Source organism: Monodon monoceros, unplaced genomic scaffold, assembly GCF_005190385.1.
Source record: "Monodon monoceros isolate NGI ecotype Baffin Bay Population unplaced genomic scaffold, NGI_Narwhal_1 Super_Scaffold_18, whole genome shotgun sequence".
NCBI classification, from domain to species: Eukaryota; Metazoa; Chordata; class Mammalia; order Artiodactyla; family Monodontidae; genus Monodon; species Monodon monoceros.
Genome location: NW_021703774.1, coordinates 3,934,249 through 3,947,812, shown reverse-complemented (window position 1 = coordinate 3,947,812; position 13,564 = coordinate 3,934,249). Strand labels below are relative to the sequence as shown.

General features: G+C 38.7%; 1 protein-coding gene across 8 annotated transcripts in view; it reads left to right on the top strand.

Annotated features, from left to right (window-relative positions):
• Positions 1–13,311, top strand: part of NEK7 (NIMA related kinase 7) — a 146,187-nt gene extending 132,876 nt beyond the window's left edge. For 7 of the 8 annotated variants that reach the window (XM_029231250.1, XM_029231246.1, XM_029231249.1 and 4 more), the window contains one exon: positions 10,313–13,311. In XM_029231250.1, the coding sequence (XP_029087083.1) occupies positions 10,313–10,423 (111 nt within the window). In that variant the 3' untranslated portion in view covers positions 10,424–13,311. The remainder of the gene's footprint in view (positions 1–10,312) is intronic. The other variant, XM_029231254.1, reaches the window with a different exon arrangement.
• The last annotated feature ends 253 nt before the right edge of the window (positions 13,312–13,564 follow it).

Here is a 13,564-nt window from a genome sequence, read left to right as displayed (position 1 = left end):
AAAACTGGTCTGGGGAGAAAAAGAATAAGATCTCAGTTCTGAACACGTTTCACATGAGGTGTTAAAGTCCGTGTGGGTAGATGTGTTCAGAGGGCAGTGGTGGGGTGGGTGCATGGATGGGGCCCCTGAGGAGGTCTGGTGACCCTCGGCACGTGGCGGTGGTTGCAGCACAGAAGAAGATGATGCAGGATAAGAAGGCGGAGGGAAAAGGGAAAAGGGATAAGGAAAGCGCTTTGGGGCCCACCAACACTGGAGGGATTGTCAGTAGATGACACACCTTAAACCTACAAAGAAAATTAGAAGGAAAAGTCTGAGAAGCTGGAGGAGAACCAGCAAGGTGTCAGGGAGCCGGGGGAGGAGGGACTCGCAGCCAGGGCACGGGGGGGGGCCGTTAGATGTAGTGCCTGCACACGCCGCCCACCTCGGCCAGGGTGGGGCAATGTGGTGCTGCTGGGGGTGAGGGCCCAAAAAGGTGGCTGCATGGGCTCAGGAACTCGAGGTAGTGAGTGCAGATTCTAGTCACCCTTGAGTTTAGTTTTAGAGCAAATAAATGAGGTGTAGCAGCAGTTAGGAGGAGTTCCGTGGACAGACTTAACTGTACTTAACATACTATGGTGAAGGAATCAGCAGATGAGGAGAGACTGACAATTTAGAAGAATAACGGACTCATCATTCACTCATTAAATATTCAGAGCCACCTGGGTCCTAGATACTGATGTACAAAGTTCAGATTCTGGAAGAGATTCCAGTGACAGAATTGAGAAGAGAAAAAACACTTCTTCTGATGCTGAAAGAACAGGTGATGTGGCTCAGGTGCAGATGCCAAGGAAGCGTGAGTCTCATAGTCTTGAGACACACGCTCAGTATCACAGAATATTGAGTAGAGTTCCCTGTGCTATACGGTAGGTCCTTGTTGGTTATCCATTTTAATGTCAATCCCAAACTCCCAATTTATCCCTCCCCCCACCATTCCCCCCAGTAACCATAAGTTTTCTAAGTCTGTGAATCTGTTTCTGTTTTGTAAATAAGTTCATTTGTATCATTTTTTCTTAGATTCTGCGTATAAGCAATGATATTTGTCTTTTCTCTGACTTACTTCCCTTAGTATGATAATTTCCAGGTCCATCCATGTTGCTGCAGATAGTATCATTTCATTCTTTTTTATGGGTGAGTAATATTCCATTGTATATATATGTACCACATCTTCTTTATCCATTGATCTGTCAATGAACATTTAGGTTGCTTCCACGTCCTGGCTATTGCAAATAATGCTGCAGTGAACATTAGGGTGCATGGATCTTTTTGAATTATGGTTTTCTCCAGATATATGCCCAGGAGTGGGATTTCTGGATCATATGGGAGCTCTATTTTTTGTTTTTTTAAAGAACCTCCATAATGTTCTCCATGGTGGCTGCACCAGTTTATATTCCCAGAAACAGTGTAGGAGGGTTCCCTTCTCTCCACACCCTCTCCAGCATTTATTGTTTATAGGATTTTTGATGATGACCATTCTGACTAGCGTGAGGTGATATCTCATTTGATTTGCATTTCTCTAATGTTAGTGATGTTGAGCATCCTTTCATGTGCCTCTTGGCCATCTGTATGTCTTCTTTGGAGATATCTTCTGCCCATGTTTTGATAGGGTTGTTCTTTTTGTTTTTTTGCTTTTGACAATGAGCTGCATGAGCTGTTTGTAAATTTTGGAGATTAATCCTTTGTCAGTCGCATTGTTTGCAAATATTTTCTCCCATTCTGGGTTTTTTTTTTTTTTTCGTTTTGTTTATGGTTTCCTTTGCTGTGCAAAAGCTTTTGAGTTTAATTAGATCCCATTTGTTTATTTTTGTTTTTATTTCCATTACTCTGGGAGAAGGATCAAAAAAGATATTGCAGCAATTTATGTCAGAGAGTTCTCTATGTTATGCTCTAAGAGTTTTATAGGATCTCGTTTTACATTTAGGTCTTTGATCCATTTTGAGTGTATTTTTCTATGTGGCATTAGACCATGTTCTAATTTCATTCTTTTACATGTAGCTGTCCAGTTTTCCCATCACCACTTATTGAAGAGACTATCTTTTCTCCATGGTATATTCTTGCCTCCTTTGTCACAGATTAGGTGACCATAGGTGCATGAGTTTATCTTGAGACTTGACTTTCTGTCCTGTTCCATTGATCTATATTTCTGTTTTTGTGCCAGTACCATACTGTTTTGATGACTGTAGCTTTGTAGTATAATCTGAAGTCAGGGAGCCTGATTCCTCCAGCTCCTTTTTCTTTCTCAGGATTGTTTTGGCTATTCGGGGTCTTTTGTGTCTCCATACAAATTTAAAAAATTTTTGTTCTAGTTCTGTGAAAAATGCCATTGGTAATTTGATAGGGATTGGATTGAATCTGTAGATTACCTTGTGTAGCATAGTCATTTTCACAATATTGATTCTTCCAGTCCAAGAACATGATATATCTTTCCATCTGTTTGTGTCATCTTCTATTTCTTTCATCAGCATTTTATAGTTTTCAGAGTACAGGTCTTTTGCCTCCTTAGGTAGGTTTATTCCTAGGTATTTTATTGTTTTTGATGTGCTGGTAAATGGGACTGTTTCCTGGGTTTCTTTTTTGGATCTTTTGTTGTTAGTGTATAGAAATGCAAGAGATTTCTGTGTATTAATTTTGTATTCTGCCACTTTGCAGAATTCATTGATGAGCTCTAGTAGTTTTCTGTTAGCATCTTTAGGATTTTCTATGTAGACTATCATGTCATCTGCAGACAGTGCCAGTTTTACCCCTTCTTTTCCAGTTTGGATTCCTTTTATTTCTTTTTCTGCTCTGATTGCTGTGGTTAAGACTTCCAAAACTATGTTAAATAAAAGAGGTGAGCAAGAGTGGACATCCTTGTCTTGTTCCTGATCTTAGGGGAAATGCTCTCAGCTTCTCTCCATTGAGTATGATGTTAGCTGTGGTTTTGCCAAATACGACCTTCATTATGTTGAGGTATGTTCCCTTTATGTCCATTTTCTGGAGAGTTTTTATCATAAATCGATGTTGATTTTTACCAAAAGCTTTTCCTGCCTCTATTGAGAGGATCATATGGTTTTCCTTCTTCAGTTGGTTGATCATGGATTCACATGGATTGATTCACATGGATTGATAAGCAGACCTCGAAAGTTCCTTGCATCCCTGGGATACCCGCACTGATCATGGTGTATGATCCTTTTAATGTATTGTTGGAATTGGTTTGCTAGTATTTTGTTGAGGATTTTTGCATCTGTGGTCATCAGTGATACTGGCCTGGAATTTTCTTATTGTGTGATATCTTTGTCTGACTTTGGTATCAGGGTGATGATGGCCTCATAGAGTTCGGAAGTATTTCTTCCTCTGCAGATTTTTTGAATAGTGTCAGAAGGATAGGTGGTAACTCTTCTCTAAGTGTTAGATAGAATTCGGTTGTTCAGTTGTGAAGCCATCTGGTCCTGGACTTTTGCTTATTGGGAGTTTTTAAATCACAGTTTCAATTTCAGTACTTGTGATTGGTCTGTTTATATTTTCCATTTCTTCCTGGTTCAGTCTTGGGAGATTATTCCTTGCTAAGAATTTGTCCATTTCTTCTAGGTTGTACATTTTATTGGCATAAAGTTGCTTTTAGTTGTCTCTTAGAGTCCTTTTTATTTCTGTGGTGTCGTAACTTCCTTTTCATTTCTAATTTTATTGATTTGAGCCCTCTCCCTTTTTTTCTTGATGAATCTGGCTAAAGGTTTATCAATTTTGTTTATCTTTTCAAAGAACCAGCTTTTTAGTTTCATTGATCTTTGCTATTGTTTTGTTTCTATTTCATTTATTTCTGCTCTGATCTTTATGATTTCTGTCCTACTAACTTTGGGTCTTGTTTGTTCTTTCTCTAGTTGCTTTAGGTATAAGTTTAGGTGGTTTATTTGAGATTTTTCTTGTTTCCTGAGGTAAGCTTGTATTGCTATAAACTTCCCTCTTAGAACTGCTTTTACCTCATGCTTTCATTTGTCATGCTTTCGTTTTCATTTGTCTCTAGGTATTTTTGGATTTCCTCTTTGATTTCTTCAGTGGTTGTTTAGTAGCATAATGTTTAGCCTCGATGTGTTTATGTTTTTTACAGTTTTTTTCTTCTATTTGATTTCTAATCTCATAGCATTGTGTTCTGAAAAGATATGTGGTATGATTTCAGTTTTCTTAAATTTGCTGAGGCTCATTTTGTGGCCCAGCATGTGATCTATCCTGGAGAATGTTCCATGCGCACTTGAAAAGAATGTGTATTCTGCTGCTTTTGGATGGAATGCTCTATAGATATCAAGTAACTACATCTGGTCTAATGTGTCATTTAAGGCCTGTGTTTCCTTATTAATTTTCTGTCTGGAAGATGTGTCCATTGATGAAGATGGAGTATTAAATTTCCCCACTATTATTGTGTTACTGTCTATTTCTCCTTTTATGGCTGTTAGTATTTGCCTTATATATTGAGGTGCTCCGATGTTGGGTGCATATATATTTACAATTGTTCTATCTTCTTCTTGGATTGATCCCCTGATCACTATGTAGTGTCCTTCTTTCTCTCTTGTAACAGTCTTTATTTTAAAGTTTGTTTTGTCTGATATGAGTATTGCTACTCCAGCTTTCTTTTGATTTCCATTTGCATAGAATACCTTTCTCCATCCCCTCACTTTCAGTCTGTATGTGTCCCTAGGTCTGACGTGGGTCTCTTGTAGACAGCATATATATGGGTCTTATTTTTGTATCCATTCAGCCAGTCTGTGTCTTTTGGTTGGAGTGTTTAATCTGTTTATGTTCAGGGTAATTATTGACATGTATGTCCTTATTGCCATTTTGTTAATTGTTTTGGGTTTGGTTTTGTAGGTCTTTTTTCTTCCCTTCCTCTTTTGTTCTCTTCTTTTGTAATTTGATGACTAACTTTAGTGTTGTGTTTGGATTCCTTTTTGTTTTTGTGTGTGTGTATCTATTGTAGATTTTTGTTTTGTGGTTACCATGAAGTTTTGATATAGCAGTCTTTATATAAACAGATTATTTTAAGTTGCTTGTCTTTTAATTTCAAATGCATTTCCGGTATCCTGCATGTGTACCTCCTCATGATTGCTGGTTTTGATATATTTCTGTGTGGATGATTTCCTACCTTTACTGTATGTTTGCCTTTACTGGTGAGCTTTTCCATTCATAATATTCTTGTTTCTAGTTGTGACCTTTTCTTTTCTGCCTAGAGAAGTTCCTTTAGCATTTGTTGCAAAGCTGGTCTGGTGGTGTTGGATTCTCTTAGCTTTTGCTTGTCTAAAAGCTTTTGACTTCTTTGTCAAATCTGAATGAGAGCCTTGCTGGGTAGTAGAGTATTCTTCTTTGTAGGTTCTTTCCTTTCATCAATTTAAATATATCATGCCACTCCCTTCTGGCCTGCAGAGTTTCTGTTGAAAAATCAGCTGATAACCTTATGGGAGTTCTCTTGTATGTTATTTTTTGCTTTTCCCTTCTTTTAATATTTTTTTCTTTGTCTTTAATTTTTGTCAATTTGATTACTGCGTGTCCTGGCATGTTCCTCCTTGGGTTCATCCTGCCTGGGACTCTGCACTTCCTGGACTTGGGTGACTGTTTCCTTTACCATGTTCGGGAAGTTTTCAGCTAGAAGCTCTTCAGATATTTTCTCAGGTCCTTTCTCTCTCTCTCTTCTCCTTCTGAGACCCCTATAATGCGAATGTTGGTGCATTTAATGTTGTCCCAGAGGTCTCTTAGAGTGTCTTCATTTCTTTTCATTCTTTTCTCCTTATTCTGTTCTGCAGCAGTGATTTCCACCATTCTGTTTTCCAGGTTACTTATCTGTTCTTCTCCCTCAGTTACTCTGCTGTTGTTTCCTTCTAGCATATTTTTCATTTCAGTTATTGTTCATCTCTGTTTGTTTTTCTTTAGTTCTTCTAGGTCTTTGTTAAACATTTCTTGTATCTTCTCAATCTGTGCCTCCAAGATCTCGGATCATCTTTACTCTCATTGCTCTGAATTCTTTTTTGGGTTGATTTCCTATCTCCACTGAGTTTGTCTTCTGGGGTTCTATCTTGTTCCTTTTTCTGGCATATAGTCTACTGCCTTCTCATTTTGTCTTACTTTCTGTGATTGCAGTTTCCATTCTGCAGGCTGCAGGGTTATAGTTCTTCTTGTTTCTGCCGTCTGCCCCCCTAGTGGATGAGGCTATCTAAGAGGATTGTGCAGGCTTCCTGTGGGAAAGACTGGTTCCTGCCTGCCGGTGGGTGGAGCCTGGTCTTTACCCTCTGGTGGGCAGGGCCATGTCAAGGGGTGTGTTTAGTAGGCAGCTGTGGCCTCCGGAAGACTTTTCTGCTGATGGGTGGCACTGTGGTCCCGCCCTGTTGGTCGTTTGGCCTGAAGCATCCCAGCACTGGAGCCTGTAGGCTATTGGGTGGAGCCAGGTCTTGGTGAGAAAATGGTGGCCTTCAGGAGTGCTCATGCCAATGAGTACTTGGCAGAACTGCCGCTGTCAGTGTCTTTTTCCCCACAGTGAGCCAAAGCCACCCCCCACCTTCGCAGGAGACCCTCCAATACCAGCAGGTGGGTCTGGCCCAGACTCATATGAGGTCACTGCTTTTTCCCCGGGTTCTGGTGCTCAGGAGACCTTCTGTGTGCCTTCCAAGTGTGGAGTTTGTTTCCCCAGTCCTGTGGAATTCCTGCAATCAAACCCCACTGGCCTTCAAAGCCAGATGCTCTGGGGGTTCCTCCTCCCATTGCCAGACACCCAGGCTGGGGAGCCTGATGTGGGGCTCAGAACTTTCACTCCTCCTCTGGGAAAACCTCTGTGATATAATTATTTCCAGTTTGTGTCTTGCCCACCTAGCAGGTATGGGATTTGATTTTATTGCGATTGCGCCCCTCCTTCTGCCTTGTTGTAGCTTCTTCCTTGTGTTTGGATGTAGGATATCTTTTTTGGTAGGTTCCAGAATTTTATCCTCAATGGTTGTTCAGCAGTTGTGATTTTGGTGTTTTCATAAGACGAGGTGAGCTTACATCCTTCTACTCTGCCATCTCGTCTCCACCCCCCAGAAAAGTCTTTATGAGAAAATAAACCACGTATCTGAAGGAGATTGAGCCACATAAATGGGGAGGAAAAAGCACATGGTGGGTTGTTCTGGCTCCATCTGCTGAGGGGTTTCTGCTTCGCCTGGTGTCCCTGTGAAGCCTGTCCTTACGATGCTCATCCACCTCTCCATTTCCCTCACCCTTGGTCCCTTCCCCTTTCGATTACTTCTGGCTCTCGTCTTCCACCCAGGGAGCCAGAGATCCTGTCTCCTTCAGCTGCAATCCTCATGGCGGGAGCATGTGAGGGCCAAGCATTTGCCACAGTAGGTTGGAAAGTTCACCCTATTCTGAATTACTGTGCAGGAAAAGTGAGGTTTCTTGACTAGCCTGAAGGGTGCAGCAGTTTCATTCAGTCAAAAAATGGCTATTGCATCTGCTTGTATCTTGGTTAAATAGAATTAATTTTGGTACCACAGGTATCCTTTCTGCTTCTTTTATCATTTTCATCTCTAAACAAAATTTCTGACAACTAGGTGACTATAGTTTTCCTGCTGTTTTCTATATTGTGTATAACTGGGTGTATTTGTTTTTATTTTAATGGGTAAAATGCCAACCTCTTTCTGATTTAAATCTCTCTTAGATCACCATAGTAAGATGCCTTGTGTACGGCCATACCCCTTAGAATATTGAATACTATCCTCTGCACCACTGCAAAGAATAGAAATTAAAATCCTCAGACCCTCTCAGTGGGACTACCATTAACTGTCAGCGTTGTTGAACTTCTGGATGTGAAGTCGTATCATTAAACTTCATTCTGGTAGAATCATACAACCTAGGGGCTAGAGCTAGAAGAATCCTTATAGGTTATCTACTCCAGCCTCCTTTTTGAATAGATGAAGAAATAAACCTTGGGAGACAGTGCCTTACTTCAGGGCACAGGGCTGCAGGTGCCTTGAGCGAGCCCGGCTTCCACAGCCTCGTCCATCTCCTCCCCTCCTCTCCCCTCCCCTGGGGGCCTCCTTCCACACACCTTTCCAGCTGACTTTTCTCACTTCCTCGTCGCACTGTTAACAGACTCAGCCCACAGATTTTATCACCAGCTTCTGTTTCCTCCAGATGAAAAAAATCTTCGTGGTGGACGTTGAGGACTGTGAAGAAATTACAGTGATTTGATAATTTATGTGCTGTTATACTGGCGAGAAAGAGTTAATGCAAGTGTTCAGAATATCTGAATAATTTCAAAGACATACTTAAATACTAAAGAATCTGGTTCTTCCTCTTGATTTGGCTTGTCATTTGGGAAAGACCAGATTACAAGGACGCGTGTTTTCATAAACTATGGCAATAGAATTAAGAATAATTCTATATCCTTCACTCATTGGCTGTAGGATCAGATGGAAGGATATTTTCTTAATTTGTCAAAATGTGTTTTCTGTGATGTATTGGGTTCTCCAAAAAGTGCCTTCAGTTTTTAAGTAAAAATAAAAGACACATTTTTCATCTTCACCAACAACTTTATTAAACAACGTATTCACCCTTTTGTTCCACTACCCTCTGCCATTTTTCAGGCAACTTCATAATTCCATCTTCCCAAAACTTTTTATCTTTTTGAGCAAAGAACTGTTCCAGGTGCCTTTTACAGTCTTCCAGGGAATTGAAATTTTTTCCATTAAGAGAATTTTGTAAAGACAGAAATAAATGGAAACCCGAAGGTGCAATGTCTGGTGAATATGGTGGATGAATCAGAACTTTCCAGCCAAGCTGTAACAGTTTTCGCCTGGTCATCAAAGAAACATGCGGTCTTGCGTCATCCTGATGGAAGATTATGTGTTTTCTCTTGACTAATTCCAGACACTCTGTCGAGTGCTGCTTTCAGTTGGTCTAACTGGAAGCAGTACTTGTTGGAATTAATCATTTGGTTTTCCAGAAGGAGCTCATAATAGAGGACTCCCTTCCAATCCCACCATATACACAACATCACCTTCTTTGGATAAACACTGGCCTTTGGTGTGGTTGGTGGTGCTTCATTTCACTTGCCCCATTGTATAGTATCCACTTTTCATTGCCCGTCACAATTTGTTTTAAAAATGGTATGTTTTCATTACGTTTAAGTAGAGAATTGCACGTGGAAATACTGTCAAGAAGGTTTTTTTCACTTAACCTATGTGGAACCCAAACATCAAAGCAATTTACATAGCCAGGCTGGTGCAAATGATTTTCAGTGCTTGATTTGGATATTTTGAGTGTGTCGGCTATCCTCCCTCATGGTATAACGTTGATCTCAATTAGTGTCTTGATTTGATCACTATCAACTTCAACTGGCCTACCCGACCATGGAGCATCGTCCAGCAAGAAATCTCCAGCACCAAACTTCGCAGACCCCTTTTGACACATTCAATCAGTCACAAATATGCTGAAAATGTTGCTTTTTTTCTTCCATCTTCAATATTAAAATGGCTACACAAAAATTTACCAACTTTGATAAGTCTTTTTTTAAATGCACGCTGATATGACAGGTGTCACATACAATCTAACAAAATTGTTTTGAATAAAGTTAAAGACAACTAAGTGCTACTAGAGCCATCTTACGCAAAAAACCAAATGAACCTTTTGGCCAACCCAATAAGTAAACCTCAGTCCTCTCATCTATAAAATGAGGATATAAATACTACTTCATACAGTTGAGAATTAGAATACTATTTGTTACTTAGTTTGCCTTTATTATTCTTAGTTTGGAGGAGTGCTTTTACTTTAAAACTAATAAAAACTTTATATATATATGCAAATATATAAATTGGTTTATGATAAATGTATGTGATAGCCATTTATCCTAATTTCCTTGTATAAACTTAGATATATAGTAAGCTATGAAAATTTAAACTTACAGTCAAGGCTATTGTAGTAAACTTTAGATCAAATAAACGTGTAGAGATCTTCAGTTAATTTGGAGACTTAGAGTTTAAAACTTACTGTCTTTCATGACTTCTGTCTTCTGATTAAACTTCTTTGAAAGATCATAAGATCATTGTAAAGCCTCTGATTATGGAGAATGCTCCATGCTTGACATTAACACTCACCAATGAATATGCTTCTTAGATCCTTCCACTAATTGTAAAGTCATTGACAGCGGTCACATATATTTCCAGCCAAATAAGCATTTAGCAGAACACTTACCCTGTAAGTCTATAGCTGTTCAAAGTGTGTTCCTTGTTACTGTCCGACCAGAATGGTTTCCTGAAGCAGGTTGTCTTTTCTGTCTTTGCAGCTGCGGCAGTTGGTGAACATGTGCATCAACCCAGACCCAGAAAAGCGACCAGACATCACATATGTGTACGACGTGGCCAAGAGGATGCATGCCTGCATGGCCAGCAGCTGAGCGCATGGACGGCGTGGAGGATGTAAGCAACCCAAGTTCAAGTATTTCTGTGCAAATCATACCTCCCTGTTCTTGGGTGTTAAGACTAATATTTCAGAGCTAGTGTGCTTTGAATCCTTAACCAGTTTTCATCTAAGCTTCATTTTGTACCAATTTAAGTCACCTTCTTGCAAACCCCAGTGACTTTGGAATAATCAGATTGCGTGTTAGGAGAGCAAATGGAACATGATGGTTTTTAATGGCTAAAGATATTTAGAATTATTTTGAGTTTTGTGCTGATAAATCATGTTCAGATAGACTCTCAGTGCCAAATGTTGGCGGCTCGGCTTGGCCCCATTGGGACAGACATGCAGCCTGAGGAAGGTATCTGAACATGTGCCTTGTGTGCTGCTCTCCAGTCATTTATGGACATTTGAGATGAACCCAATTGTGAACTTTTGTGATTATTTTATTTTTAAAAGTTTGAAGTATGTGTTTTAGTTCTTAGCATTGTAGCTTTCAAATAGGATTCTTAAAGATAAATGTAGACATATGAACTATTTGAGAAGCTTTAAAACTCTTATAGATTTAAAATAGCTTATACATTCAAAATGCAACTATTAAATGTGAAAAGATTTGGGGATAAAATGTGAGTCAGACACTGAAGAGTTTTCTGCTTTATTTTGTTTTACTTTAATATCTTTGAAATTCTCCTTGCATTAAAATGGTATAAATGAATCCATTTAAAAAGTGGTTAAGGATTTGTTTGGCTGGTGTGGTAGTAATTTTCCAAGTTGCACATTGCCCAAGGCTTTTCTGTGTGTTTTTACTGTTCTTTGTACATTTGAAAAATATTCTTCGAATAATCCTGCAGTACTATTTTCAATTTCTTTATAAATTTAAATGCTCTACTCATGATTGTACACTATAGTGTAAGCATATGTTTTTATTCATAGATTTTATTGAAGTTCTGATTGATCCCCTTCAGAAATTTTTTTTTATTCAAGTTACTTTCCTATTTATATTGTACATGCATTTTATCCACTAATGTTTCAGATTTTCTGACAACATAATAACCTTAAAATAAATATTTGATATACCAACACTTTTCCTGGATTGAAAACATTTTTTTTTTTCAATTTTGAAAATCTGGACCACTGTGTATGCACGGTGCCGTGTCTTGTTAGGAAGAAGGATGTGCATTGTACTGTAGCTGTGAACGTTGATACTGTTTCAATTTATCCGACAAGGTTGTAACTTTAGAATATGTTTAAAGAAATGAAAACTGGCCACTACCACAAACAGAATTTTTATGAGCTAAACGTTTCTGTTGAGAAGCTTTTAGGCAAAGTACTGTATTCATGCATAAAGATAACAGAGGTGGTAACACTTTGTCTAGTTTAAGGAAATGGGCAGAGTTTAGTAAATGCTGTCATGGAGATGTTTTCCCTGAATGCCTTCATGTTAGTGGTGACCAGCTCCTCCCAGAGTTGTGAAGCCAAAAGCCTGCGTGGCACTCACTGCCTAAGGACGCCCATGCCACCATGTAACCTTGGGACAATAATCCTGCCAACAGGAAACCCTCATGCTCAGAGAACACCTACCTTTAGCCCATATAACTGCTAGTTTTATTTTTTCCACAGAAGTATTTTTTCTTACAATCATTTGAATACGTCCAAGTCATTTGTAAACTTTAAAAATGTACAAAGGGCAAAAGTGTAAACTTTTTTTCTAAATTTAGTCAGCTACAGTATCTTAAACATTTCTGAATGGAGGGTAATTTTATCCCGGGACAGACACAGGAGAGGTGGTCATTCTGTATGTGAGGGCCGGGCATGCCGTTTCTCCCAGATTCTGGTGACTTTGACCGCATTGGACGCCCGCACCCTCCTCTCCAGAGTGACGAAGGGAATTGTTTCTGTTGACCGTTAGTGTCATGTTCATTTTAATGTAATATGATTCATGGAGGTGAAATGTTCTCTAGTTGGAACAGATACACTCCTTTTTCTTGCAATCTTTAAAGATACATGGATCTAAAAATCATCAGCTTAACGCCTCACAGGACTTTTAAGCAGAGATTTAAACTTTTAAGTGAATCTATCTGCTGGAAGGGAATAGTTGGGAAGAACTTATTGATCAGGGAAGTCCATTATTGTTTTCTACATATGGAAACTTTTTGTTTTGGACATTGTATCTTTATCTAAGTGTTCATATTTTTCTTGCAGAAACCACTGCACATAACAAATTTTAATTTTGAACGGGATCATGTCAAAGAATTATGAAGATGATTAATTTTTATAATCACCTATAAAATGTTCTCTTTGTATTTCTGCTTATAAGTAAATTTTGTATTGATTAAGTAAAACATTTGAGTTGATATGAGGAACAGTAAAATGAAAGGTACATCTGATTCTAACCCTTATTTTAGACTTTGGTACCAGTTCCCCAGGACACAACATGGGGTGACTTTGTTTCATGTGCTGAGGTTTAGGAATGGTGGATGAAGCGTATCCCTGTATAAATAAAGCGTTCAGCAATGTGCAATGATTGTGAATTTAGTAAGACAGGACAGCCACTTCATGACCGCTTACCATTCTACATAGTGTCTATTACACAACACCATTCTTGTATCAGTATACACTTCAGGTGTTACTGTTAACATTTGCATATTTATTTTAACCAAAATGTTATTCATATTAAATGTTTTTTTCTTTAAAATGAATGTATTATGTTTATAACCCACGAATGCATAATTATCATATGCCTCCTATTTCAATAGTACTGTAATATGGACTTCTTTTGTGAAGTACTTTTATTTTGTTATGCTACCAATACACATACTAAAAAGACTCTGTTGTTAGCTTTGAAAATTGTATAATATCCTAATATAAATAAAAATTAAAAATTAAGTACAGTAAAAATTTTTATGTATCTATGATTTTTTTCCTCTAAAGTCTACCATTGTTTATTTCACTTAACACTTAATCTACAGAAGCAGTTCTTATTCATTTCCATAACTCTATCATTTTGGAGAAGCCTGAGAATTAAAACAGTTGGGGGTGGTGATAGTGGAGGGCTGACAGACCCTAAGAAGTAGGCTTTTAAATATGCATTAAATGAAGGCACATCTTCACCTGTCCCTTCTCTCTTTGGTACATCATT